The following is a 27,609-nucleotide window of genomic DNA, read 5'->3' as shown; positions in this document are numbered from 1 at the left end:
GGCTGCGGCGTTCTGGATGAGTTGTAGGGGTTTAATGGCACAGGCAGGGAGCCCAGCCAACAGCGAGTTGCAGTAATCCAGACGGGAGATGACAAGTGCCTGGATTAGGACCTGCGCCGCTTCCTGTGTGAGGCAGGGTCGTACTCTGCGGATGTTGTAGAGCATGAACCTACAGGAACGGGCCACCGCCATGATGTTGGTTGAGAACGACAGGGTGTTGTCCAGGATCACGCCAAGGTTCTTAGCGCTCTGGGAGGAGGACACAATGGAGTTGTCAACCGTGATGGCGAGATCATGGAACGGGCAGTCCTTCCCCGGGAGGAAGAGCAGCTCCGTCTTGCCGAGGTTCAGCTTGAGGTGGTGATCCGTCATCCACACTGATATGTCTGCCAGACATGCAGAGATGCGATTCGCCACCTGGTCATCAGAAGGGGTAAAGGAGAAGATTAATTGTGTGTCGTCTGCATAGCAATGATAGGAGAGACCATGTAAGGTTATGACAGAGCCAAGTGACTTGGTGTATAGCGAGAATAGGAGAGGGCCTAGAACAGAGCCCTGGGGGACACCAGTGGTGAGGGCGCGTGGCGAGGAGACAGATTCTCGCCACGCCACCTGGTAGGAGCGATCTGTCAGGTAGGACGCAATCCAAGCGTGGGCCGCGCCGGAGATGCCCAACTCGGAGAGGGTGGAGAGGAGGATCTGATGGTTCACAGTATCGAAGGCAGCCGATAGGTCTAGAAGGATGAGAGCAGAGGAGAGAGAGTTAGCTTTAGCAGTGCGGAGCGCCTCCGTGATACAGAGAAGAGCAGTCTCAGTTGAATGACTAGTCTTGAAACCTGACTGATTTGGATCAAGAAGGTCATTCTGAGAGAGATAGCGGGAGAGCTGGCCAAGGACGGCACGTTCAAGAGTTTTAGAGAGAAAAGAAAGAAGGGATACTGGTCTGTAGTTGTTGACATCGGAGGGATCGAGTGTAGGTTTTTTTAACCCTCCATTTCCGCTCGGCTGCCCGGAGCTCTGTTCTGTGAGCTCGCAATGAGTCGTCGAGCCACGGAGCGGGAGGGGAGGACCGAGCCGGCCTGGAGGATAGGGGACATAGAGAGTCAAAGGATGCAGAAAGGGAAGAGAGGAGGGTTGAGGAGGCAGAATCAGGAGATAGGTTGGAGAAGGTATGAGCAGAGGGAAGAGATGATAGGATGGAAGAGGAGAGAGTAGCGGGGGAGAGAGAGCGAAGGTTGGGACGGTGCGATACCATCCGAGTAGGGGCAGTGTGGGAAGTGTTGGATGAGAGCGAGAGGGAAAAGGATACAAGGTAGTGGTCGGAGACTTGGAGGGGAGTTGCAATGAGGTTAGTGGAAGAACAGCATCTAGTAAAGATGAGGTCGAGCGTATTGCCTGCCTTGTGAGTAGGGGGAAGGTGAGAGGGTGAGGTCAAAAGAGGAGAGGAGTGGAAAGAAGGAGGCAGAGAGGAATGAGTCAAAGGTAGACGTGGGGAGGTTAAAGTCGCCCAGGACTGTGAGAGGTGAGCCGTCCTCAGGAAAGGAGCTTATCAAGGCATCAAGCTCATTGATGAACTCTCCGAGGGAACCTGGAGGGCGATAAATGATAAGGATGTTAAGCTTGAAAGGGCTGGTAACTGTGACAGCATGGAATTCAAAGGAGGCGATAGACAGATGGGTAAGGGGAGAGAGAGAGAATGACCACTTGGGAGAGATGAGGATCCCGGTGCCACCACCCCGCTGACCAGAAGCTCTCGGGGTGTGCGAGAACACGTGGGCGGACGAAGAGAGAGCAGTAGGAGTAGCAGTGTTATCTGTGGTGATCCATGTTTCCGTCAGTGCCAAGAAGTCGAGGGACTGGAGGGAGGCATAGGCTGAGATGAACTCTGCCTTGTTGGCCGCAGATCGGCAGTTCCAGAGGCTACCGGAGACCTGGAACTCCACGTGGGTCGTGCGCGCTGGGACCACCAGATTAGGGTGGCCGCGGCCACGCGGTGTGGAGCGTTTGTATGGTCTGTGCAGAGAGGAGAGAACAGGGATAGATAGACACATAGTTGACAGGCTACAGAAGAGGCTACGCTAATGCAAAGGAGATTGGAATGACAAGTGGACTACACGTCTCGAATGTTCAGAAAGTTACAATAGTACGCAAGTATAAACACCATGGGACCACACAGTCTCCTAGAGATGAACGTATTTTGGTGCAAAAAGTGCAAATTAATCCCAGAACAACAGCAGCAAAGGACCTTGTGAAGATGCTGGAGGAAACCGGTACAAAAGTAACAATATCCACAGTAAAACGAGTCCTATATCGACATAACCTGAAAGGCTGCTCAGCAAGGAAAAAGCCACTGCTCCAAAACCGCCATAAAAAAGCCAGACTACAGTTTGAAACTACACATGGGGACAAAGATCGTACTTTTTGGAGAATTGTCCTCTGGTCTGATGGAAAAAAATAGAACTGTTTGGCCACAATGACCGTCGTTATGTCTGGAGGAAAAAGGGGGAGGCTTGCAAGCTGAAGAACACCATTCCAACCGTGAAGCACAGGGTTGGCAGCATCATGTTGTGAGAGTGCTTTGCTGCAGGAGTGACTGGTGCACTTCACAAAATAGATGGCATCATGAGGGTAGAAAATTATGTGGCTATATTGAAGCAACATCTCAAGACATCAGTCAGGAAGTTGACGCATGGTCGCAAATGGGTCTTCCAAATGGACAATGACCCCAAGCATACTTCCAAAGTTGTGGCAAAATGGCTTAAGGACAACAAAATCAAGGTATTGGAGTGGCCATCACAAAGCCCTGACCTCAATCCTATTGCAATTTTGTGGGCAGAACTGAAAAGGTGTGTGTGAGCAAGGAGGCCCACAAACCTGACTCGGTTACACCAGCTCTGTCAGGAGGAATGGGCCAAAATTCCCCCAACTTATTGTGGGAATCTTGTGGAAGGCTACCTGAAACGTTTGACCCAAGTTATACAATTTAAAGGCAATGCTAACAAATACTAATTGAGTGTATGTAAACTTCTAACCCACTGGGAATGTTATGAAATAAATAAAAGCTGAAATAAATCATTCTCTTTCCTATTATTCTGACATTTCACATTCACATGCTGCACCTTCTTCAACACGCTGTCTGTGTGGGTGGACCATTTCAGTTTGTCCTTGATGTGTACGCCGAGGAACTTAAACCTTTCCACCTTCTCCACGACTGTCCCGTCGATGTAAATAGGAGGCTGCTTCCTCTGGTGTTTTCTGAAGTCCACGATCATCTCCGTTGTCTTGTTGACATTGAGTGTGAAGTTATTTTCCTGACACCACACTCCGAGGGCCCTCACCTCCTCCCTGTAGGCTGTCTCTTCGTTGTTGGTAATCAAGCCTACTACTGTAGTGTCGGCTGCAAACTTGATGATTGAGTTGGAGGTGTGCATGGCCACACAGTCATGGGTGAACTGAGAGTACAGGAGAGGGTTGAGAACGCACCCTTGTGGGGCCCCAGTATTGAGGATCAATGGGGTGGGGATGTTGTTTCCTACCCACACCACCTGGGGGCGGCCCGTCAGGAAGTCCAGGACACATGTGGCACAGGGCTGGGTCGAAACCCAGGGTCTCGAGCGTAATTACGAGTTTGGAGGATACTACGGTGTTAAATGCTGAGCTGTAGTCGAAGGACAGCATTCTTACATAGGTATTCCTCTTGTCCAGATGGGTTAGGGCAGTGTGCAGTGTGATTGCGATTGCGTCGTCTGTGGACCTATTGGGGCGGTAAGCAAATTGGAGTGAGTCTAGGGTGTCAAGTAGGGTGGAGATAATATGGTCCTTGACTAGTCTCTCAAAGCACTTCATGATGACGGAAGTGAGTGCTATGGGGCGATAGTCATTTAGCTCAGTTACCTTAGCTTTCTTGGGAACAAGAACAATGGTGGCCCTCTTAAAACATGTGGGAACAGCAGACTGGGATAAGGATTGATTGAATATGTCCGTAAACACACCAACACACTGCGCATGCTCTGAGGACGCGGCTGGGGATTCCATGTGGGCCGGCAGCCTTGCGAGGGTTAACACGTTTAAATGTTTTACTCAGGTTGGCTGCAGTGAAGGAGAGCCTGCAGGTTTAGGTATAGGGCTGTGTCGGTAGCACTGTATTGTCTTCAAAGCGAGCAAAGAAATTGTTTAGTTTGTCTGGGAGCAAGGCATCGTGGTCCGCGACGGGGCTGGTTGTCCTTTTGTAGTCCGTGATTGACTGTAGACCCTGCCACATACCTCTTGTGTCTGAGCCGTTGAATTGCGATTCCACTTTGTCTCTATGCTGACGCTTAGCTTGTTTGATTGCCTTGCGGAGAGAATAGCTACACGGTTTGTATTCGGTCATGCTTCCGATCGCCTTGCCCTGATTAAAAGCAGTGGTTTGCGCTTTCAGTTTTGCGCGAATGCTGCCATCAATCCACGGTTTCTGGTTGGGGAAGGTTTTAATAGTTGCCGTGGGTACAACATCACGATGCACTTGCTAATAAACTCGCTCACCGAATCAGCGTATTCATTAATGTTATTGTCCGACGCTATGTGGAACATATCACAGTCGACGTGATCGAAGCAATCTTGAAGCGTAGAACCGATTGGTCAGACCAGTGTTGAACAGACCTGAGCACGGGCGTTTTCTGTTTTAGTTTCTGTCTATAGGCTGGGAGCAACAAAATGGAGTTGTGGTCCGATTTTCCGAAAGGAGGGCGGGGGAGGGCTTTGTATGCATCGCGGAAGTTAGAATAACAATGATCCAGGGTTTTGCCAGCCTGGTCGCGCATTCGATATGCTGATAAAATTTAGGGAGCCTTGTTTTCAGAATGGACTTGGTTTCCAGTTTACATAGAGTCCAATGCAGTTCTTTCAGGACCGTCGATGTGCCTGCTTGGGGGGGGATATACACGACTGGAGGAGGAGCCTGACCAGAAGACTGCTCCGTCTGCCCCTTCTGCGGCGCCATTGTTTTGGGTCGCAGGCTGGGGCCTCTTCCGGCGCCGACAGAGATGGCTGCCTCGCTTCGCTTTCTTATGAAACTATGCGGTATTTCTTTTTTTATGTATTATTTCTTACATCTTTACCCAAGGAAATCTTAAGTTTTATTACATACAGACGGGAGGAAATATTGGATATAAGAGCAACGTCAACTCACCAACATTACAACCAGGAATACGACTTTCCCGAAGCAGATCCTCTGTTTGGTCCACCACCCAGGACAATGGATAGGATCCTGTGAAATTGAGAGAATTATTATAATGCTCTTTTAGTGCAAGAGCTGTTTGAAAAGACAGCCTGAAATTTCAGCCTGTGTTGGTGGGATGGAGTTTTGGTCTGCCTGATGACACCCCAAGGTGGTAAATAAGTTAATAGACGAATAAGAAAGAAAGTTTCAAAGCTTTCTACCAATAGTAGCTAGTTTCCCATTTCCCCCATGAACTCCGAGACAGTCCTATAAAAATTATTGCTTGAGAAATTGCTCTTAGCTAAAAAGCTGACTTTGTTTTCAATTAAAATGGTCAAAAATTAACAATCGCAGTAAGGTACGTAATTGTTACCCAGAATGGATATGATATTGAAATAAAAATGGCTGCAAATTAAGCTTTTGTAGCACTACACACTCAACAGTGCCATCAGTTGTGTAACAGTATGCATTGATAAACACAAGGTGTGGTAGTGGGTTATTTTCAGGGTCTGAGGGGAACAGGGTAATGAAAGAAGAGACTCTGGGCTGCATCTCAATAGTCTAATGTGGCTTCCTCTCCTGTCTCCTTAACTCCTTTCCTTCACTTGTCCGAAAAGACAGGGCAGGCAACAACAACTCTATGCATTTGCTGTATTCCTTTGCCCTATCCTGTGCTTTCAGATCAGTGCGATGAAGGAGAGGAAACAGGGCAAGGAGACAGCTTCAAACTATTGAAATGCAGCGCTGTAGTGTGGTTACGTTTGTTCATCAGTGGTGGGCTCATAGACTAGAGGAATGTGCTGAGTGTCACAGCTACACCCATCCCACTAGACAGCTGCTGCATTCCTACTGGCTGTCTATGCCCTCTGTCTCTCTATCGCACTCTCTCTCTCGCACTCTGTCTTGCATTCTCTCTCTCTCTCAAGTGCTTTCTCTCACTCTCACTGTGTCATGTGCATCTTCTCACCCTTGAAGTTCTGAGAAAAATATGCAACCCTTCCCTCACCCCTAGTTTATAGCTGGAAGCAGCATTTCATCAATGTGGGTGTTCCTATATAAATGTTTTGCAGTAATGATATCAGTAGTAAAATAAATTGCATTGATAATGGCCTTATTATCAGCATTGTCAACATGTAATGCAGTATATACACCCTTATGGAAAAACCACACGAAATTCACGCGATCATGTGAATTGTTTCCAAAAACATGTTTTCATGTGATCATGTGATCTTATGTGAAGTTAATGTGATAAGATGTGGCAATATGTAAAGCAACCTGTGATAACAAAAACACGTTTTAACATGATTTTCCGTGATTTTCCACATGTGAAAACATGTTTTTTCTGTTAGCGCAGTATCAGTAGGCTAAGCGATTTACAGCCTCGTGTGCATAAAAACACTCACAAACTTTTACAGATGCACAATCGAGAGCATCCTGTCGGGCTGTATCACCGCCTAGTACAGCAACTGCTCCGCCCACAACCGTAAGGCTCTCCAGAGGGTAGTGAGGTCTGCACAACGCATCACCGGGGGCAAACTACCTGCCCTCCAGGACACGTACACCACCCGATGTCACAGGAAGGCCAAAAAGATTATCAAGGACAACAACCATCCGAGCCACTGCCTGTTCACCCCGTTATCATCCAGAAGGTGAGGTCAGTACAGGTGCATCAAAGCTGGGACCGAGAGACTGAAAAACAGCTTCTGTCTCAAGGCCATCAGACTGTTTGACAGCCATCACTAACATTGAGTGGCTGCTGGCAACATACTGACTCAACTCTAGCCAGTTTAATAATATAAAAATGTATGTAATAAATGTATCAGTAGCCACTTTAAACAATGCCACTTTATATAATGTTTACATACCCTACATTACTCATCTCATATGTATATACTGTACTCTATACCATCTACTGCATCTTGCCTATGCCTTTCGGCCATCACTCATTCATATATTTTTATGTACATATTCTTATTCATTCCTTTACACTTGTGTGTATAAGGTAGTTGTTGTGAAATTGTTAGGTTAGATTAGTTGTTAGATATTACTGCATGGTCGGAACTAGAAGCACAAGCATTTCGCTACACTCGCATTAACATCTGCTAACTATGTGTATGTGACAAATATATATATACATATATATATATATATATATATATATATATATATATTTTTTTTTTTTTTTTTATTATTTTTTTTAAGGTAAGTGTGGTCCTGGGAATTGAGCCCACTATCCTAGCTTTACTAACACTGTGCTCTATCAACTGAGCTACAGAGGACCACCACCTTAGTATGAGACATATGCACGCACACACACATACACGCACACACCAACAGACACAAACACATGCTGACGTACTGTACACACACAACCCTCTCCACCCCTGAACCACTATTGTAAGCCAATGTGACTTTAGGGACATTTTTGGGACCTCTGACCAATCACAGGTTTAGAACCGTACCCCACCTACTGTAACCTCTGGTCCTGAGCAGCCATTGGTCCACATTCCACACTCCTCTCTGATGAATCTAGCTAATCAGAGGACCTGGTGGGAAGAGGGAGAATGTAAGTGGGACAATTGCCAAGTTGTGAACACCACAAGTGCTGCTCAGGCTGGTTTAAATGGCTCAAATAGACCCTGTTCACAGATAATGTACAGTATTTTTTATTATCATTCGCTAAATGTAACCAAATTTAGAGTTAACCTACAGTTAACATTGAAGGTTGACCTTTATACACCAACAGAGCTCATTTTGTAAACAAAAGTCCCACATACACACATCAGCCTTAAAACAGTCAAATAACATTTATAGCTTATGTAATAAAACAGCAGTGTAAACAAATGATTAGGACTAATCATTAGTAGGGTCACTTCTTTTATCACATTTGAAGATGAATTAGACTGTATCTTTAATTGTATACTGCACCAAGTTTATTATAGTAAACTGAAACTAAAACTAATCATAAAAAGAGTATTTTGTCAAATTAAATAAAATAATGAACAAGCCTGTTTGAAAAATTAAAACTATGTGGAAACTTTGACTCTAATGAAAAAAAATTGGGGGCTGGGGTTGGGACTGAGGGCTGGGGTTGGGGCTGAGGGCTGGGGTTGGGGCTGAGGGTTGGGGCTGGGGTTGGGGTTGGGGCTGAGGGCTGGGGCTGGGGCTGAGGGCTGGGGTTGGGGACTGGGGTTGGGGCTGAGGGCTGGGGCTGAGGGCTGGGGTTGGGGCTGAGGGCTGAGGTTGGGGCTGAGGGTTGGGGCTGAGGGTTGGGGCTGAGTGCTGGGGTTGGGGGCTGGGGTTGGGGTTGTGGTTGGGGCTGAGGGTTGGGGCTTAAGGCTGGGGTTGGGGCTGGGGTTGAGGGTTGGGGCTGAGGGCTGGGGCTGGGGCTGAGGGTTGGGGCTGAGGGCTGGGGCTGAGGGCTGGGGTTGGGGCTGAGGGTTGGGGCTGAGGGCTGGGGCTGAGGGCTGGGGTTGTGGGCTGGGGTTGGGGCTGAGGGTTGGGGCTGAAGGCTGGGGTTGGGGCTGGGGTTGAGGGTTGGGGCTGAGGGCTGGGGTTGGGGCTGAGGTTTGGGGCTGAGGGCTGGGGTTGGGGCTGAGGGTTGGGGCTGAGGGCTGGGGTTGGGGTTGGGGCTGAGGGCTGGGGTTGGGGTTGGGGTTGGGGCTGAAGGTTGGGGTTGGGGCTGAGGGTTGCGGCTTAAGGCTGGGGTTGGGGCTGGGGTTGAGGGTTGGGGCTGAGGGCTGGGGCTGGGGTTGGGGCTGAGGGTTGGGGCTGAGGGCTGGGGCTGAGGGCTGGGGTTGGGGCTGAGGGTTGGGGCTGAAGGCTGGGGCTGGGGTTGAGGGTTGGGGCTGAGGGCTGGGGCTGGGGTTGGGGCTGAGGTTTGGGGCTGAGGGCTGGGGTTGGGGCTGAGGGTTGGGGCTGAGGGCTGGGGTTGGGGTTGGGGCTGAGGGCTGGGGTTGGGGTTGGGGCTGAAGGTTGGGGCTGGGGGCTGGGGTTGGGGCTGAGGGTTGGGGCTGAGGGCTGAGGGCTGGGGTTGGGGCTGAGTGTTGGGGCTGAGGGTTGGGGCTAAGGGTTTGGGGCTGAGGGCTGAGGGCTGGGGTTGGGGCTGAAGGTTGGGGCTGAGGGCTGAGGGCTGGGGTTGGGGCTGAGGGTTGGGGATGAGGGCTGGGGTTGGGGCTGAGGGCTGAGGGCTATTTCGTAAATTAAATTAAATAATGAACAAGCCTGTTTAAAAAATTAAAACTATGTGGAAACTTTGACTCAAACGAACAAAAATGTTGAATTATGTTCAGGGTTGGGGGCTGGGGTTGGGACTGAGAGCTGGGGTTGGGGCTCAGGGCTGGGGTTGGGACTGAGGGCTGGGGTTGGGGCTCAGGGCTGGGGTTGGGACTGAGGGCTGGGGTTGGGGCTGAGGGCTAGGGTTGGGGCTGAGGGTTGGGGTTGGGGCTGAGGGCTGGGGTTGGGACTGAGGGCTGGGGTTGGGGCTGAGGGTTGGGGCTGAGGGTTGGGGCTGAGGGCTGGGGTTGGGGCTGAGGGTTGGGGCTGAGGGCTGAGGGCTGAGCGCTGGGGTTGGGGGCTGGGGTTGGGGCTGAGGGCTGGGGTTGGGGCTGAGGGTTGGGGCTGAGGGCTGAGGGCTGGGGTTGGGGCTGAGGGCTGAGGGCTGAGGGCTGGGGTTGGGGCTGAGGGTTGGGGCTGAGGGCTGAGGGCTGGGGTTGGGGCTGAGGGTTGGGGCTGAGGGCTGAGGGCTGAGGGCTGGGGTTGGGGTTGGGGCTGAGGGTTGGGGCTGATGGCTGGGGCTGAGGGCTGGGGTTGGGGCTGAGGGTTGGGGCTGAGGGCTGGGGCTGAGGGCTGGGGTTGTGGGCTGGGGTTGGGGCTGAGGGTTGGGGCTGAAGGCTGGGGTTGGGGCTGGGGTTGAGGGTTGGGGCTGAGGGCTGGGGTTGGGGCTGAGGTTTGGGGCTGAGGGCTGGGGTTGGGGCTGAGGGTTGGGGCTGAGGGCTGGGGTTGGGGTTGGGGCTGAGGGCTGGGGTTGGGGTAGGGGTTGGGGCTGAAGCTTGGGGTTGGGGCAGAGGGATGCGGCTTAAGGCTGGGGTTGGGGCTGGGGTTGAGGGTTGGGGCTGAGGGCTGGGGCTGGGGTTGGGGCTGAGGGTTGGGGCTGAGGGCTGGGGCTGAGGGCTGGGGTTGGGGCTGAGGGTTGGGGCTGAAGGCTGGGGTTGAGGGTTGGGGCTGAGGGCTGGGGCTGGGGATGGGGCTGAGGTTTGGGGCTGAGGGCTGGGGTTGGGGCTGAGGGTTGGGGCTGAGGGCTGGGGTTGGGGTTGGGGCTGAGGGCTGGGGTTGGGGTTGGGGCTGAAGGTTGGGGCTGGGGGCTGGGGTTGGGGCTGAGGGTTGGTGCTGAGGGCTGAGGGCTGGGGTTGGGGCTGAGTGTTGGGGCTGAGGGTTGGGGCTAAGGGTTTGGGGCTGAGGGCTGAGGGCTGAGGGCTGGGGTTGGGGCTGAAGGTTGGGGCTGAGGGCTGAGGGCTGGGGTTGGGGCTGAGGGTTGGGGATGAGGGCTGGGGTTGGGGCTGAGGGCTGAGGGCTATTTCGTAAAATTAAATTAAATAATGAACAAGCCTGTTTAAAAAATTAAAACTATGTGGAAACTTTGACTCAAACGAACAAAAATGTTGAATTATGTTCAGGGTTGGGGGCTGGGGTTGGGACTGAGGGCTGGGGTTGGGGCTCAGGGCTGGGGTTGGGACTGAGGGCTGGGGTTGGGGCTCAGGGCTGGGGTTGGGACTGAGGGCTGGGGTTGGGGCTGAGGGCTAGGGTTGGGGCTGAGGGTTGGGGTTGGGGCTGAGGGCTGGGGTTGGGACTGAGGGCTGGGGTTGGGGCTGAGGGTTGGGGCTGAGGGTTGGGGCTGAGGGCTGGGGTTGGGGCTGAGGGTTGGGGCTGAGGGCTGAGGGCTGAGCGCTGGGGTTGGGGGCTGGGGTTGGGGCTGAGGGCTGGGGTTGGGGCTGAGGGTTGGGGCTGAGGGCTGAGGGCTGGGGTTGGGGCTGAGGGCTGGTGGCTGAGGGCTGGGGTTGGGGCTGAGGGTTGGGGCTGAGGGCTGAGGGCTGGGGTTGGGGCTGAGGGTTGGGGCTGAGGGCTGAGGGCTGAGGGCTGGGGTTGGGGTTGGGGCTGAGGGTTGGGGCTGATGGCTGAGGGCTGGGGTTGGGGCTGAGGGCTGAGGGCTGAGGGCTATTTCGTAAAATTAAATTAAATAATGTACAAGCCTGTTTGAAAAATCAAAACTCTGCGGAAACTTTGACTCAAACGAACAAAAATGTTGAATTATTTTCAGGATTGGGGGCTGGGGTTGGGACTGAGGGCTGGGGTTGGGGCTGAGGGCTGGGGTTGGGGCTGAGGGTTGGGGTTGGGGCTGAGGGCTGAGGGCTGGGGTTGGGGCTGAGGGTTGGGGCTGAGGGCTGAGCGCTGGGGTTGGGGTTGGGGCTGAGAGCTGGGGTTGGGGTTGGGGCTGAGGGCTGGGGCTGAGGGTTGGGGGCTGGGGTTGGGGCTGAGGGCTGGGTTTGGGGTTGGGGCTGAGGGCTGGGGTTGGGGCTGAGGGCTGAGGACTGGGGTTGGGGCTGAGGGCTGGGGTTGGAGCTGAGGGTTGGGGCTGAGGGCTGGGGTTGGGGCTGAGGGTTGGGGCTGAGGGCTGGGGTTGGGGCTTGGTTTGTGGCTGAGGGCTGGGGCTGAGTTTGTGGCTGAGGGCTGGTGCTGGGGCTGAGGGCTGGACTAGGGATGGGGTTAGAGCTGAGGGCTGAGGTTGGGGCTGAGGGCTGGGGCTGAGGGCTGTACTAGGGATGGGGTTGGGGCTGAGGGTTGGGGCTGAGGGTTGGGGCTGAGGGCTGGTGCTGAGGGCTGGGGTTGGGGACTGGGGTTGGGGCTGAGGGCTGGGGCTGAGGGCTGGGGTTGGGGCTGAGGGCTGAGGTTGGGGTTGGGGCTGAGGGTTGGGGCTGAGGGTTGGGGCTGAGGATTGGGGCTGAGGGCTGGGGCTGAGGGCTGGGGTTGGGGGCTGGGGTTGGGCTGAGGGCTGGGGTTGGGGCTGAGGGTTGGTGCTGAGGGCTGAGGGTTGGGGCTGAGGGTTGGGGCTGAGGGCTGAGGGCTGAGGGCTGGGGTTGGGGCTGAGGGTTGGGGCTGAGGGCTGAGGGCTGGGGTTGGGGCTTGGTTTGTGGCTGAGGGCTGGGGCTGAGTTTGTGGCTGAGGGCTGGTGCTGGGGCTGAGGGCTGGACTAGGGATGGGGTTAGAGCTGAGGGCTGAGGTTGGGGCTGAGGGCTGGGGCTGAGGGCTGTACTAGGGATGGGGTTGGGGCTGAGGGTTGGGGCTGAGGGTTGGGGCTGAGGGCTGGTGCTGAGGGCTGGGGTTGGGGACTGGGGTTGGGGCTGAGGGCTGGGGCTGAGGGCTGGGGTTGGGGCTGAGGGCTGAGGTTGGGGTTGGGGCTGAGGGTTGGGGCTGAGGGTTGGGGCTGAGGATTGGGGCTGAGGGCTGGGGCTGAGGGCTGGGGTTGGGGGCTGGGGTTGGGCTGAGGGCTGGGGTTGGGGCTGAGGGTTGGTGCTGAGGGCTGAGGGTTGGGGCTGAGGGTTGGGGCTGAGGGCTGAGGGCTGAGGGCTGGGGTTGGGGCTGAGGGTTGGGGCTGAGGGCTGAGGGCTGGGGTTGGGGCTGAGGGCTGGGGTTGGGGTTGGGGTTGGGGCTGATGACTGGGGTTGGGGCTGAGGGCTGGGGTTGGAGCTGAGGGTTGGGTCTGAGGGCTGAGGGCTGAGGGTTGGGGCTGAGGGCTGGGGTTGGGGCTGGGTTTGTGGCTGAGGGCTGGGGCTGAGGCTGAGGCTGAGGGCTGGACTAGGGATGGGGTTAGGGCTGAGGGCTGAGGTTGGGGCTGAGGGCTGGGGCTGAGGGCTGAGGTTGGGACTGAGGGTTGGGGCTGAGGGCTGGACTAGGGATGGGGTTGGGGCTGAGGGTTGGGGCTGAGGGCTGAGGGCTGGGGTTGGGGCTGAGGGCTGAGGGCTGGGGTTGGGGTTGGGGCTGAGGGCTGAGGGCTGAGGGATGGGGTTGGGGCTGAGGGTTGGAGCTGAGGGCTGAGGGCTGGGGTTGGGGCTGAGGGCTGAGGGCTATTTCGTAAAATTAAATTAAATAATGAACAAGCCTGTTTGAAAAATTAAAACTATGCGGAAACTTTGACTCAAACGAACAAAAATGTTGAATTATGTTCTGGGTTGGGGGCTGGGATTTGGACTGAGGGCTGGGGTTGGGGCTGAGGGCTGGGGTTGGGACTGAGGGGCTGGGGTTGGGGCTGAGGGCTGGGGCTGAGGGCTGGGGTTGGGGCTGAGGGCTGGGGTTGGGACTGAGACCTGGGGTTGGGGTTGAGAGCTGGGGTTGGGGTTGGGGCTGAGGGCTGGGGCTGAGGGTTGGGGGCTGGGGTTGGGGCTGAGGGGTGGGTTTGGGGTTGGGGCTGAGGGTTGGGGCTGAGGGTTGGGGCTGAGGACTGGGGTTGGGGCTGAGGGCTGGGGTTGGAGCTGAGGGTTGGGGCTGAGGGCTGGGGTTTGGGCTGAGGGCTGAGGGTTGGGGCTGATGGCTGGGGTTGTGGCTGGGTTTGTGGCTGAGGGCTGGGGCTGGGTTAGTGGCTGAGGGCTGGGGCTGAGGGCTGGACTAGGGATGGGGTTAGGGCTGAGGGCTGAGGTTGGGGCTGAGGGCTGGGGATGAGGGCTGAGGTTGGGACTGAGGGTTGGGGCTGAGGGTTGGACTAGGGATGGGGTTGGGGCTGAGGGCTGGGGCTGAGGGCTGAGGGCTGGGGTTGGGGCTGAGGGCTGAGGGCTATTTCATAAAATTAAATAAAATAATGAACAAGCCTGTTTGAAAAATTAAAACTCTGCGGAAACTTTGACTCAAACGAACAAAAATGTTGAATTATGTTCAGGGTTGGGGGCTGGGGTTGGGACTGAGGGCTGGGGTTGGGGCTGAGGGCTGGGGTTGGGGCTGAGGGCTGGGGCTGAGGGCTGGGGCTGGGGCTGAGGGCTGGGGTTGGGGCTGAGGGCTAGGATTGGGGCTGAGGGCTGGGGTTGGGGCTGAGGGCTGGGGCTGAGGGCTGGGGTTGAGGGCTGGGGTTGGGGCTAAGTGCTGGGGTTGGGGCTGAGTGCTGGGGTTGGGGCTGGGGCTGAGTGCTGGGGTTGGGGCTGAGTGCTGGGGTTGGGACTGAGGGCTGGGGTTGGGGCTGAGGGCTGGGGTTGGGGCTGAGTGCTGGGGTTGGGGCTGAGGGCTGGGGTTGGGACTGAGGGCTGGGGTTGGGGCTGAGGGTTGGGGCTGAGGGCTGGGGCTGAGGGCTGGGGCTGAGGGCTGGGGTTGGGGTTGGGGCTGGGGCTGAGGGCTGAGGTTGGGGCTGAGGGCTGGGGCTGAGGGCTGAGGTTGGGACTGAGGGTTGGGGCTGAGGGCTGGACTAGGGATGGGGTTGGGGCTGAGGGTTGGGGCTGAGGGCTGAGGGCTATTTCGTAAAATTAAATTAAATAATGAACAAGCCTGTTTGAAAAATTAAAACTATGCGGAAACTTTGACTCAAACGAACAAAAATGTTGAATTATGTTCAGGGTTGGGGGCTGGGGTTGGAACTGAGGGCTGGGGTTGGGGCTGAGGGCTGAGGTTGGGGTTGGGGCTGAGGGCTGGGGTTGGGGGCTGGGGTTGGGGCTGAGGGCTGGGGTTGGGGGCTGGGGTTGGGGCTGAGGGCTGGGATTGGGGCTGAGGGCTGGGGTTAGGGCTGAGGGCTGGGGCTGAGGGCTGGGGTTGGGGCTGAGGGCTGGGGTTGGGGCTGAGTGCTGGGGTTGGTGCTGAGTGCTGGGGTTGGGGCTGAGGGCTGGGGTTGGGGCTGAGTGCTGGGGTTGGGGATGAGGGTTGGGGCTGAGGGCTGGGTCTGAGGGCTGGGGTTGTGGCTGAGGGCTGAGGGTTGGGGCTGAGGGCTGGGGTTGGGGCTGGGTTTGTGGCTGAGGGCTAGGGTTGGGGTTGGGGCTGAGGATGAGGGTTGGGGCTGAGGGCTGGGGTTGGGGCTGAGGGTTGGGGCTGAGGGCTGGGGCTGGGGTTGGGGCTGAGGGCTGAGGTTGGGACTGAGGGTTGGGGCTGATGGCTGTGGGCTGGACTAGGGATGGGGTTGTGGCTGAGGGCTGAGGTTGGGGCTGAGGGCTGGGGCTGAGGGCTGGACTAGGGATAGGGTTGTGGCTGAGGGCTGGGGTTGGGGCTGGGGCTGGGGCTAAGGGCTGGGGTTGGGACTGTGAGCGAGGCTACCCAGGCAGCACGACCTTGAACCTGCAGATAGACAAACAGCTGTTAACAACTTTCCGACAAGCTTCACATCACAGGCAGCCCAACTCTAACTGATTATCTCAACCTGTTCTGTCAAGTTTAAGGTCCGACTGACGTTCAGCCATTCCCAAATCGACCCCTCGCTTCTACCCCTAGACCCTCCAGAGGATTGGATAGAGGTTAGTCTCGTGAAGCAATATGGCGCTATAAGCAATAAGCAAATGGCACTAGCTCCTCCGTGCCGTCCGGTAGGTGGAACTTGTACCATACAGCTATGAGTCAGGCAGGCCTCGGGGTCAATTTGGGATTGTGAAAGAATGAAAACGAGAACACACCGCCGTGTCACCAACATACATTACACAGTCCAGGGAATCCCCCAACAAATACCAAGTCAGGATCGTTATGTGATCTCAATAACTTACCTAAATGTCAATGTACTATGCTGTAAATCCCAATATACTATACTGCAAATGTCAATGTACTATACTGTAAATGTCAATGTACTATGCTGTAAATGTCAATGTACTATGCTGTAATTCCCAATGTACTATACTGTAAATCCCAATGTACTATACTGTAAATATCAATGTACTATGCTGTATATCCCAATGTACTATACTGTAAATGTCAATGTACTATGCTGTAAATCCCAAGGTACTATGCTGTAAATGTCAATGTACTATACTGTAAATGTCAATGTACTATACTGTACATGTCAGTGTACTATACTGCAAATGTCAATGTACTATACTGTAATTGTCAGTGTACTATACTGCAAATGTCAATGTACTATACTGTAATTGTCAATGTACTGTGATGTAAATCCCAATGTACTATACTGTAAATGTCAATGTACTATACTGTAAATCCCAATGTACTATACTGTAAATGTCAATGTACTATGCTGTAAATGTCAATATACTATACTGCAAATGTCAATGTACTATACTGTAAATGTCAATGTACTATGCTGTAAATGTCAATGTAGTATGCTGTAATTCCCAATGTACTATACTGTAAATCCCAATGTACTATACTGTAAATGTCAATGTACTATACTGTAAATCCCAATGTACTATACTGTAAATGTCAATGTACTATACTGTAATTGTCAATGTATTATACTGTAAATGTCAATGTACTATACTGTAAATCCCAATGTACTATGCTGTGAATGTCAATGTACTATGCTGTAAATCCCAATGTACTATGCTGTAAATCCCAATGTACTGTACTGTAAATGTCAATGTACTATACTGTAAATGTTAATGTACTATACTGTAAATGTCAATGTACTACACTGTAAATCCCAATGTACTATGCTGTAAATGTTAATGTACTATGCTGTAAATCCCAATGTGCTATGCTGTAAATCCTAATTTACTATACTGTAAATGTCAATGTACTATACTGTAATTGTCAATGCACTATACTGTAAATGTCAATATACTATGCTGTAAATCCCAATGTACTATACTGTAAATGTAAATATACTATGCCCTACATGTCAATATACTATGATGTAAATCCCAATGAACTATGCTGTAAATGTCAATGTACTATGCTGTAAATCCCAATATACTGTTCTGTAAATGTCAATGTACTATGCTGTAAATGTTAATGTACTCTGCTGTAAATCCCAATGTACTATACTGTAAATGTCAATGTACTATACTGTAAATGTCAATGTACTATACTGTAAATGTCAATGTACTGTACTGTAAATGTCAATGTACTATACTGTAAATGTCAATGTACTATGCTGTAAATTCCAATGTACTACACTGTAAATGTCAATGACCTATACTGTAAATGTCAATGTAGTATACTGTAAATGTCAATGTACTATGCTGTAAATGTTAATGTACTATGCTGTAAATCCCAATGTACTATACTGTAAATGTCAATGTACTATGCTGTAAATCCCAATGTACTATACTGTAAATTTCAATGTCCAATGCTGTAAATGTCAATGTACTATGCTGTAAATCCCAATGTACTATGCTGTAAATGTTAATGTACTATACTGTAATTGTCAATGCACTATACTGTAAATGTCAATATACTATGCTGTAAATCCCAATGTACTATACTGTAAATGTAAATATACTATGCCCTACATGTCAATATACTATGATGTAAATCCCAATGAACTATGCTGTAAATGTCAATGTACTATGCTGTAAATCCCAATATACTGTTCTGTAAATGTCAATGTACTATGCTGTAAATGTTAATGTACTCTGCTGTAAATCCCAATGTACTATACTGTAAATGTCAATGTACTATACTGTAAATGTCAATGTACTATACTGTAAATGTCAATGTACTATACTGTAAATGTCAATGTACTATGCTGTAAATTCCAATGTACTACACTGTAAATGTCAATGACCTATACTGTAAATGTCAATGTAGTATACTGTAAATGTCAATGTACTATGCTGTAAATGTTAATGTACTATGCTGTAAATCCCAATGTACTATACTGTAAATGTCAATGTACTATGCTGTAAATCCCAATGTACTATACTGTAAATTTCAATGTCCAATGCTGTAAATGTCAATGTACTATGCTGTAAATCCCAATGTAGTATGCTGTAAATGTACTATGCTGTAAATCCAAATGCACTATAATGTAAATGTCAATGAACTATACTGTAAATGTCAATGAACTATACTGTAAATGTCAATGTACTATACTGTAAATCCCAATGTACTGTACTGTAAATGTCAATGTACTATACTGTAAATGTTCATGTACTATACTGTAAATGTCAATGTACTACACTGTAAATCCCAATTTACTATGCTGTAAATGTTAATGTACTATGCTGTAAATCCCAATGTACTATGCTGTAAATCCTAATTTACTATACTGTAAATGTCAATGTACTATACTGTAATTGTCAATGTACTATACTGTAATTGTCAATGTACTATACTGTAAATGTCAATATACTATGCTGTAAATCCTAATTTACTATACTGTAAATGTCAATGTACTATGCGGTAAATCCCAATGTACGATGCTGTAAATGTCAATGTACTATGCTGTAAATCCCAATGTACTATACTGTAAATGTTAATGTACGATGCTGTAAATCCCAATGTACTATGCTGTAAATGTCAATGTACTATGCTGTAAATCCCAATATACTATACTGTAAATGTCAATGTACTATGCTGTAAATCCCAATGTACTATGCTGTAAATCCCAATGTACTCTACTGTAAATGTCAATGTACTATGCTGTAAATCCCAATATACTATACTGTAAATGTCAATGTACTATGCTGTAAATGTCAATGTACTATACTGTAAATCCCAATGTACTATACTGTAAATGTCAATGTACTATGCTGTAAATCCCAATGTACTATACTGCAAATGTCAATGTACTATACTGTAAATGTCAATGTACTATGCTGTAAATGTCAATGTAGTATGCTGTAATTCCCAATGTACTATACTGTAAATCCCAATGTACTATACTGTAAATGTCAATGTACTATACTGTAAATGTCAATGTACTATACTGTAAATGTCAATGTACTATACTGTAAATGTCAATGTACTATACTGTAAATGTCAATGTACTATGCTGTAAATTCCAATGTACTACACTGTAAATGTCAATGACCTATACTGTAAATGTCAATGTAGTATACTGTAAATGTCAATGTACTATGCTGTAATTGTCAATGTATTATACTGTAAATGTCAATGTACTATACTGTAAATCCCAATGTACTATGCTGTGAATGTCAATGTACTATGCTGTAAATCCCAATGTACTATGCTGTAAATCCCAATGTACTGTACTGTAAATGTCAATGTACTATACTGTAAATGTTAATGTACTATACTGTAAATGTCAATGTACTACACTGTAAATCCCAATGTACTATGCTGTAAATGTTAATGTACTATGCTGTAAATCCCAATGTGCTATGCTGTAAATCCTAATTTACTATACTGTAAATGTCAATGTACTATACTGTAATTGTCAATGCACTATACTGTAAATGTCAATATACTATGCTGTAAATCCCAATGTACTATACTGTAAATGTAAATATACTATGCCCTACATGTCAATATACTATGATGTAAATCCCAATGAACTATGCTGTAAATGTCAATGTACTATGCTGTAAATCCCAATATACTGTTCTGTAAATGTCAATGTACTATGCTGTAAATGTTAATGTACTCTGCTGTAAATCCCAATGTACTATACTGTAAATGTCAATGTACTATACTGTAAATGTCAATGTACTATACTGTAATTGTCAATGCACTATACTGTAAATGTCAATATACTATGCTGTAAATCCCAATGTACTATACTGTAAATGTAAATATACTATGCCCTACATGTCAATATACTATGATGTAAATCCCAATGAACTATGCTGTAAATGTCAATGTACTATGCTGTAAATCCCAATATACTGTTCTGTAAATGTCAATGTACTATGCTGTAAATGTTAATGTACTCTGCTGTAAATCCCAATGTACTATACTGTAAATGTCAATGTACTATACTGTAAATGTCAATGTACTATACTGCAAACGTCAATGTACTATACTGTAATTGTCAATGTACTGTGATGTAAATCCCAATGTACTATACTGTAAATGTCAATGTACTATACTGTAAATCCCAATGTACTATACTGTAAATGTCAATGTACTATGCTGTAAATGTCAATATACTATACTGCAAATGTCAATGTACTATACTGTAAATGTCAATGTACTATGCTGTAAATGTCAATGTAGTATGCTGTAATTCCCAATGTACTATACTGTAAATCCCAATGTACTATGCTGTAAATGTTAATGTACTATGCTGTAAATCCCAATGTGCTATGCTGTAAATCCTAATTTACTATACTGTAAATGTCAATGTACTATACTGTAATTGTCAATGCACTATACTGTAAATGTCAATATACTATGCTGTAAATCCCAATGTACTATACTGTAAATGTAAATATACTATGCCCTACATGTCAATATACTATGATGTAAATCCCAATGAACTATGCTGTAAATGTCAATGTACTATGCTGTAAATCCCAATATACTGTTCTGTAAATGTCAATGTACTATGCTGTAAATGTTAATGTACTCTGCTGTAAATCCCAATGTACTATACTGTAAATGTCAATGTACTATACTGTAAATGTCAATGTACTATACTGTAAATGTCAATGTACTGTACTGTAAATGTCAATGTACTATACTGTAAATGTCAATGTACTATGCTGTAAATTCCAATGTACTACACTGTAAATGTCAATGACCTATACTGTAAATGTCAATGTAGTATACTGTAAATGTCAATGTACTATGCTGTAAATGTTAATGTACTATGCTGTAAATCCCAATGTACTATACTGTAAATGTCAATGTACTATGCTGTAAATCCCAATGTACTATACTGTAAATTTCAATGTCCAATGCTGTAAATGTCAATGTACTATGCTGTAAATCCCAATGTACTATGCTGTAAATGTTAATGTACTATACTGTAATTGTCAATGCACTATACTGTAAATGTCAATATACTATGCTGTAAATCCCAATGTACTATACTGTAAATGTAAATATACTATGCCCTACATGTCAATATACTATGATGTAAATCCCAATGAACTATGCTGTAAATGTCAATGTACTATGCTGTAAATCCCAATATACTGTTCTGTAAATGTCAATGTACTATGCTGTAAATGTTAATGTACTCTGCTGTAAATCCCAATGTACTATACTGTAAATGTCAATGTACTATACTGTAAATGTCAATGTACTATACTGCAAACGTCAATGTACTATACTGTAATTGTCAATGTACTGTGATGTAAATCCCAATGTACTATACTGTAAATGTCAATGTACTATACTGTAAATCCCAATGTACTATACTGTAAATGTCAATGTACTATGCTGTAAATGTCAATATACTATACTGCAAATGTCAATGTACTATACTGTAAATGTCAATGTACTATGCTGTAAATGTCAATGTAGTATGCTGTAATTCCCAATGTACTATACTGTAAATCCCAATGTACTATACTGTAAATGTCAATGTACTATACTGTAAATCCCAATGTACTATACTGTAAATGTCAATGTACTATACTGTAATTGTCAATGTATTATACTGTAAATGTCAATGTACTATACTGTAAATCCCAATGTACTATGCTGTGAATGTCAATGTACTATGCTGTAAATCCCAATGTACTATGCTGTAAATCCCAATGTACTGTACTGTAAATGTCAATGTACTATACTGTAAATGTTAATGTACTATACTGTAAATGTCAATGTACTACACTGTAAATCCCAATGTACTATGCTGTAAATGTTAATGTACTATGCTGTAAATCCCAATGTGCTATGCTGTAAATCCTAATTTACTATACTGTAAATGTCAATGTACTATACTGTAATTGTCAATGCACTATACTGTAAATGTCAATATACTATGCTGTAAATCCCAATGTACTATACTGTAAATGTAAATATACTATGCCCTACATGTCAATATACTATGATGTAAATCCCAATGAACTATGCTGTAAATGTCAATGTACTATGCTGTAAATCCCAATATACTGTTCTGTAAATGTCAATGTACTATGCTGTAAATGTTAATGTACTCTGCTGTAAATCCCAATGTACTATACTGTAAATGTCAATGTACTATACTGTAAATGTCAATGTACTATACTGTAAATGTCAATGTACTGTACTGTAAATGTCAATGTACTATACTGTAAATGTCAATGTACTATGCTGTAAATTCCAATGTACTACACTGTAAATGTCAATGACCTATACTGTAAATGTCAATGTAGTATACTGTAAATGTCAATGTACTATGCTGTAAATGTTAATGTACTATGCTGTAAATCCCAATGTACTATACTGTAAATGTCAATGTACTATGCTGTAAATCCCAATGTACTATACTGTAAATTTCAATGTCCAATGCTGTAAATGTCAATGTACTATGCTGTAAATCCCAATGTACTATGCTGTAAATGTTAATGTACTATACTGTAATTGTCAATGCACTATACTGTAAATGTCAATATACTATGCTGTAAATCCCAATGTACTATACTGTAAATGTAAATATACTATGCCCTACATGTCAATATACTATGATGTAAATCCCAATGAACTATGCTGTAAATGTCAATGTACTATGCTGTAAATCCCAATATACTGTTCTGTAAATGTCAATGTACTATGCTGTAAATGTTAATGTACTCTGCTGTAAATCCCAATGTACTATACTGTAAATGTCATTGTACTATACTGTAAATGTCAATGTACTATACTGTAAATGTCAATGTACTATACTGTAAATGTCAATGTACTATGCTGTAAATTCCAATGTACTACACTGTAAATGTCAATGACCTATACTGTAAATGTCAATGTAGTATACTGTAAATGTCAATGTACTATGCTGTAAATGTTAATGTACTATGCTGTAAATCCCAATGTACTATACTGTAAATGTCAATGTACTATACTGTAAATCCCAATGTACTATACTGTACATTTCAATGTCCAATGCTGTAAATGTCAATGTACTATGCTGTAAATCCCAATGTAGTATGCTGTAAATGTACTATGCTGTAAATCCAAATGCACTATAATGTAAATGTCAATGAACTATACTGTAAATGTCAATGAACTATACTGTAAATGTCAATGTACTATACTGTAAATCCCAATGTACTGTACTGTAAATGTCAATGTACTATACTGTAAATGTTCATGTACTATACTGTAAATGTCAATGTACTACACTGTAAATCCCAATTTACTATGCTGTAAATGTTAATGTACTATGCTGTAAATCCCAATGTACTATGCTGTAAATCCTAATTTACTATACTGTAAATGTCAATGTACTATACTGTAATTGTCAATGTACTATACTGTAATTGTCAATGTACTATACTGTAAATGTCAATATACTATGCTGTAAATCCTAATTTACTATACTGTAAATGTCAATGTACTATGCGGTAAATCCCAATGTACGATGCTGTAAATGTCAATGTACTATGCTGTAAATCCCAATGTACTATACTGTAAATGTTAATGTACGATGCTGTAAATCCCAATGTACTATGCTGTAAATGTCAATGTACTATGCTGTAAATCCCAATATACTATACTGTAAATGTCAATGTACTATGCTGTAAATCCCAATGTACTATGCTGTAAATCCCAATGTACTCTACTGTAAATGTCAATGTACTATGCTGTAAATCCCAATATACTATACTGTAAATGTCAATGTACTATGCTGTAAATGTCAATGTACTATACTGTAAATCCCAATGTACTATACTGTAAATGTCAATGTACTATGCTGTAAATCCCAATGTACTATACTGCAAATGTCAATGTACTATACTGTAAATGTCAATGTACTATGCTGTAAATGTCAATGTAGTATGCTGTAATTCCCAATGTACTATACTGTAAATCCCAATGTACTATACTGTAAATGTCAATGTACTATACTGTAAATCCCAATGTACTATACTGTAAATGTCAATGTACTATACTGTAATTGTCAATGTATTATACTGTAAATGTCAATGTACTATACTGTAAATCCCAATGTACTATGCTGTGAATGTCAATGTACTATGCTGTAAATCCCAATGTACTATGCTGTAAATCCCAATGTACTGTACTGTAAATGTCAATGTACTATACTGTAAATGTTAATGTACTATACTGTAAATGTCAATGTACTACACTGTAAATCCCAATGTACTATGCTGTAAATGTTAATGTACTATGCTGTAAATCCCAATGTGCTATGCTGTAAATCCTAATTTACTATACTGTAAATGTCAATGTACTATACTGTAATTGTCAATGCACTATACTGTAAATGTCAATATACTATGCTGTAAATCCCAATGTACTATACTGTAAATGTAAATATACTATGCCCTACATGTCAATATACTATGATGTAAATCCCAATGAACTATGCTGTAAATGTCAATGTACTATGCTGTAAATCCCAATATACTGTTCTGTAAATGTCAATGTACTATGCTGTAAATGTTAATGTACTCTGCTGTAAATCCCAATGTACTATACTGTAAATGTCAATGTACTATACTGTAAATGTCAATGTACTATACTGTAAATGTCAATGTACTATACTGTAAATGTCAATGTACTATACTGTAAATGTCAATGTACTATGCTGTAAATTCCAATGTACTACACTGTAAATGTCAATGACCTATACTGTAAATGTCAATGTAGTATACTGTAAATGTCAATGTACTATGCTGTAATTGTCAATGTATTATACTGTAAATGTCAATGTACTATACTGTAAATCCCAATGTACTATGCTGTGAATGTCAATGTACTATGCTGTAAATCCCAATGTACTATGCTGTAAATCCCAATGTACTGTACTGTAAATGTCAATGTACTATACTGTAAATGTTAATGTACTATACTGTAAATGTCAATGTACTACACTGTAAATCCCAATGTACTATGCTGTAAATGTTAATGTACTATGCTGTAAATCCCAATGTGCTATGCTGTAAATCCTAATTTACTATACTGTAAATGTCAATGTACTATACTGTAATTGTCAATGCACTATACTGTAAATGTCAATATACTATGCTGTAAATCCCAATGTACTATACTGTAAATGTAAATATACTATGCCCTACATGTCAATATACTATGATGTAAATCCCAATGAACTATGCTGTAAATGTCAATGTACTATGCTGTAAATCCCAATATACTGTTCTGTAAATGTCAATGTACTATGCTGTAAATGTTAATGTACTCTGCTGTAAATCCCAATGTACTATACTGTAAATGTCAATGTACTATACTGTAAATGTCAATGTACTATACTGTAATTGTCAATGCACTATACTGTAAATGTCAATATACTATGCTGTAAATCCCAATGTACTATACTGTAAATGTAAATATACTATGCCCTACATGTCAATATACTATGATGTAAATCCCAATGAACTATGCTGTAAATGTCAATGTACTATGCTGTAAATCCCAATATACTGTTCTGTAAATGTCAATGTACTATGCTGTAAATGTTAATGTACTCTGCTGTAAATCCCAATGTACTATACTGTAAATGTCAATGTACTATACTGTAAATGTCAATGTACTATACTGTAAATGTCAATGTACTATACTGTAAATGTCAATGTACTATACTGTAAATGTCAATGTACTATGCTGTAAATTCCAATGTACTACACTGTAAATGTCAATGACCTATACTGTAAATGTCAATGTAGTATACTGTAAATGTCAATGTACTATGCTGTAATTGTCAATGTATTATACTGTAAATGTCAATGTACTATACTGTAAATCCCAATGTACTATGCTGTGAATGTCAATGTACTATGCTGTAAATCCCAATGTACTATGCTGTAAATCCCAATGTACTGTACTGTAAATGTCAATGTACTATACTGTAAATGTTAATGTACTATACTGTAAATGTCAATGTACTACACTGTAAATCCCAATGTACTATGCTGTAAATGTTAATGTACTATGCTGTAAATCCCAATGTGCTATGCTGTAAATCCTAATTTACTATACTGTAAATGTCAATGTACTATACTGTAATTGTCAATGCACTATACTGTAAATGTCAATATACTATGCTGTAAATCCCAATGTACTATACTGTAAATGTAAATATACTATGCCCTACATGTCAATATACTATGATGTAAATCCCAATGAACTATGCTGTAAATGTCAATGTACTATGCTGTAAATCCCAATATACTGTTCTGTAAATGTCAATGTACTATGCTGTAAATGTTAATGTACTCTGCTGTAAATCCCAATGTACTATACTGTAAATGTCAATGTACTATACTGTAAATGTCAATGTACTATACTGTAAATGTCAATGTACTATACTGTAAATGTCAATGTACTATACTGTAAATGTCAATGTACTATGCTGTAAATTCCAATGTACTACACTGTAAATGTCAATGACCTATACTGTAAATGTCAATGTAGTATACTGTAAATGTCAATGTACTATGCTGTAAATGTTAATGTACTATGCTGTAAATCCCAATGTACTATACTGTAAATGTCAATGTACTATGCTGTAAATCCCAATGTACTATACTGTAAATTTCAATGTCCAATGCTGTAAATGTCAATGTACTATGCTGTAAATCCCAATGTACTATGCTGTAAATGTTAATGTACTATACTGTAATTGTCAATGCACTATACTGTAAATGTCAATATACTATGCTGTAAATCCCAATGTACTATACTGTATATGTAAATATACTATGCCCTACATGTCAATATACTATGATGTAAATCCCAATGAACTATGCTGTAAATGTCAATGTACTATGCTGTAAATCCCAATATACTGTTCTGTAAATGTCAATGTACTATGCTGTAAATGTTAATGTACTCTGCTGTAAATCCCAATGTACTATACTGTAAATGTCAATGTACTATACTGTAAATGTCAATGTACTATACTGTAAATGTCAATGTACTATACTGTAAATGTCAATGTACTATGCTGTAAATTCCAATGTACTACACTGTAAATGTCAATGACCTATACTGTAAATGTCAATGTAGTATACTGTAAATGTCAATGTACTACGCTGTAAATGTTAATGTACTATGCTGTAAATCCCAATGTACTATACTGTAAATGTCAATGTACTATGCTGTAAATCCCAATGTACTATACTGTAAATTTCAATGTCCAATGCTGTAAATGTCAATGTACTATGCTGTAAATCCCAATGTAGTATGCTGTAAATGTACTATGCTGTAAATCCAAATGCACTATAATGTAAATGTCAATGAACTATACTGTAAATGTCAATGAACTATACTGTAAATGTCAATGTACTATACTGTAAATCCCAATGTACTGTACTGTGAATGTCAATGTACTATACTGTAAATGTTCATGTACTATACTGTAAATGTCAATGTACTACACTGTAAATCCCAATTTACTATGCTGTAAA

General features: G+C 44.9%; 1 protein-coding gene across 1 annotated transcript; it reads right to left on the bottom strand.

The window, feature by feature from the left end:
- Positions 1 to 9,265: 9,265 nt before the first annotated feature.
- On the bottom strand, positions 9,266 to 15,621 carry LOC135510139 (uncharacterized). Its single transcript, XM_064930918.1, has 5 exons — positions 15,612 to 15,621; positions 14,959 to 15,419; positions 10,165 to 10,480; positions 9,699 to 9,834; positions 9,266 to 9,344 (listed from the first exon to the last, which is right to left on the bottom strand). Exons 1-5 carry the CDS (start codon positions 15,619 to 15,621, stop codon positions 9,266 to 9,268), a joined length of 1,002 nt encoding a protein of 333 aa, XP_064786990.1.
- Positions 15,622 to 27,609: the final 11,988 nt, after the last annotated feature.

This window comes from Oncorhynchus masou, chromosome 23, assembly GCF_036934945.1.
Source record: "Oncorhynchus masou masou isolate Uvic2021 chromosome 23, UVic_Omas_1.1, whole genome shotgun sequence".
Classification (NCBI taxonomy): Eukaryota; Metazoa; Chordata; class Actinopteri; order Salmoniformes; family Salmonidae; genus Oncorhynchus; species Oncorhynchus masou.
The sequence above is the reverse complement of the archived record's forward strand: the minus strand, read 5'-3'. Positions and strand labels throughout refer to the sequence as shown.